The sequence below is a fragment of the Herpailurus yagouaroundi genome, unplaced genomic scaffold, assembly GCF_014898765.1.
Source record: "Herpailurus yagouaroundi ecotype Mexico unplaced genomic scaffold, PumYag 67120, whole genome shotgun sequence".
NCBI lineage: Eukaryota > Metazoa > Chordata > Mammalia > Carnivora > Felidae > Herpailurus > Herpailurus yagouaroundi.
Genome location: NW_024419969.1, coordinates 306925 through 309625, shown reverse-complemented (window position 1 = coordinate 309625; position 2701 = coordinate 306925). Strand labels below are relative to the sequence as shown.

At 39.7% G+C, this 2701-nt stretch overlaps 1 protein-coding gene across 1 annotated transcript in view; it reads right to left on the bottom strand.

The window, feature by feature from the left end:
• The window catches only part of LOC121024771 (ATP-dependent RNA helicase DDX3X-like), a 21569-nt gene extending 19978 nt beyond the window's left edge, over positions 1-1591 (bottom strand). The window contains exon 1 of the mRNA XM_040466998.1: positions 1524-1591. Coding sequence (XP_040322932.1) covers positions 1524-1576 — 53 coding nt within the window. The 5' untranslated portion in view covers positions 1577-1591. The remainder of the gene's footprint in view (positions 1-1523) is intronic.
• Positions 1592-2701: the final 1110 nt, after the last annotated feature.

Genomic DNA, 2701 nt, shown 5'->3' with positions numbered 1-2701 from the left:
TGCCCCTCCCCCGTTCATGCTCTGTCTCTCTCTGTCCCAAAAATAAAGGTTGAAAAAAAAATTAAAAAAAAAAAAAAAAAAAAAAGAATTGCTTCCTTTGGCCGTCCTCTAGATCATTTAGTCCAGATTCAGTACTATAGGCCTCTGAAATGGAAAAACGTGTATCCTGGTTCCCGTGCACCCTTCCGTGCCTTTTAGCGAAAAAGACATATGAAAAGGTTTTGCCCCATCTTCGTAGGTCATTTGCTGCTAGGATTTAAATGGCTCCGTTCTCATTTATCACAGAAAGACGTTCTAAATTTTCCTTTTCAAAACTTAAACGTTCAAAGGTGATTAGTACAAGTTGCTTTACTGCTTTTTGTTACCTTATAAGCTAAATTTTATAACTTTTTTTATAGGAAATATTTGGTAAGACACTTTTATGATTCTGAAATTAAACAGATCCATGGTATAAATTAAACCTAGTGATCGTTATGCTCCAAAGCTATCTAACACAAATAAACATAACACATAGTAACATGTGAAATATCCTGTGCTACCACACTAATAATAAAGGGCTTCCTCATTTAGCTACAAATACAATGTGGTCACAACTCAAGAAAATAAACTGATTTTGGTAATATTAGAAAATACTGAAAATGCGAATTTACCTTGAATTACATACAACATGTGGAGACTAGTAAGAAATACTTTGTATGTAAAGCAGAGTCTGACAAACAGTATTTTCATCCATGTGAATGATGTTTGTAAATAATGGTCCACTGCATTGTAGGACATGTCACATGCCTTGCCCCTGCCTACTCAATGCTAGTAGCCTTTGCCAGTCGCTGTGAGAATCAAACTGCTCACACAGATTTGCAAAATGCTCTCTTGAGAAACAGTAACCATGATGATTTTTAGGGTCTTTCCAACTCTGAGATTTGTGAATTCAAATTAGAGAGCACTGGTGAGGTGTGTTTTGTTCATTTCTTTCTCTGTATCTTTTTATTTGACAGAGAAAGAGCTGGGGAGAGGTACACAGGGAGAGAGAGAATCCTAAGTAAGCTGCAAGCTCAGCACAGAGCTGGATGAAAGGCTGGATCCAGCAACTTTGGGATCATGACTTGAGCTGAAATCAAGAGTCAGATGCTCAAACCCACTGAGCTACCCAGGCACCGGCTCCCCTCATTTCCTTTTCATGTTTAGCAGGGCAAACCTGAGTCTGAGTTTGCTCTGCATTCTGACAGCTCTTCTGGCTGTATGTGCTTTAGCAATAATAAGAATAATGGCTGAGGCTCTGTGCCTTATCTTACTTCTGAGTAGTGTTAGAGTGTAGATACTGGCATTGGAATACTTAAAAGAGGTTTAAAAAAAATTCAACTAAGTGAATTTGGAAGTTTAATTGGCCTGATTGATTCATGAATTAGCCAGCATACCATCTAGCAAATATAAAGAAACCCCAAGGAGCTGGACAAGCTCGAAGACTTTTATATGCAGAAGTGGGCAGAAAAATTGAGTGGCTTGTTTCAGGAAAAGTAACCCACCTTTGGGGAAGGCAGGAGTGTGCTGTGCAGCTTACATCAGTTGTACTGATCATGTACTTCCTGATGGACTGGTTTAAGGACACACTCCTGGGAGAGGCTGAAACTTAACAGTTAGGGTAGATATTAGGTCTTGATTTACTGAAGTGCGGCTTAGCAGAAATGACTTCTATTGAGTTTTTTTTTCCTTGCTTTTATAAATTCCCCTTTTTTATTAGAACGCCAGTTTCACTCAGATGTGACCAACATTTACCTATTCAATTCAGGTTGATTCTTTGTGTCATATTCAAGTTCATCATGCTTTTGCTTAATTTCTATGATATTCACAGGTGATGACTTGAGATTCATAATTTAAAAATATGTTTAATTTTGAGAGAGAGAGGACACATGTGAGTGACTGGCAGAGAGTGAGGGAGACAAAGGATCTGAAGTGGGCTTTATGCTGACATTAGAGAGCCGCCAGGGCTTGAACTCACAAACTGAAAATCATGAGCTGAGCCAAAGTTGGACACTGAACCAACTGAGCTACTGAGCCACCTCCATATTGACAATTTTTTTTTTACATTTTAAAAATAGGTTTATCTATTTATTTTAAGAGAGACAGAGACAGCTCAAGAGGCGGAGGGTCAGGGAGAGGGAGAGAATCCCAAGAAGCGTCCGTGCTCAAGCACAGAGCCTGACTTAGGGTTTGATCTCACAAAACTGGGAGGTTGTTATGACCTGAGCCAACACCAAGAATCAGACACTTAACCAGCTGAAACACCCAGGTGCCCCTCTAGATTCATAATTTTTAAGTCACTCATCCTCTTCATTTCTTTTCTGATAGTCTTAGGGAGATCATTTGCTTGGTATTCAGCAGCTACAAACACACATTTAAAGCTTTTGAGAGAGCAGTGCCTGGATGTTCCAGTCAGTTGAGCATCTGATTTCAGCTCATGTCATGATTTCACAGTCCATGAATTCAAGTGCCATGTCAGGCTTTGTGCTGACAGCATGGATGCTGCAGCCGGCTTCCAATTCTATGTCTCCCTCTCTGCCCCTTCACCGCTCATCGTCTGTCTCTCTCTCAAAGATTAAACATTTAAAAATTAAAAAAAAAAAAAAAAAAAAGGAAATAGGGGCACCTGGGTGGCTTAGTCAGTTAAGCGTCCAGGTTCGGCTCAGGTCATGATCTCGCGGTT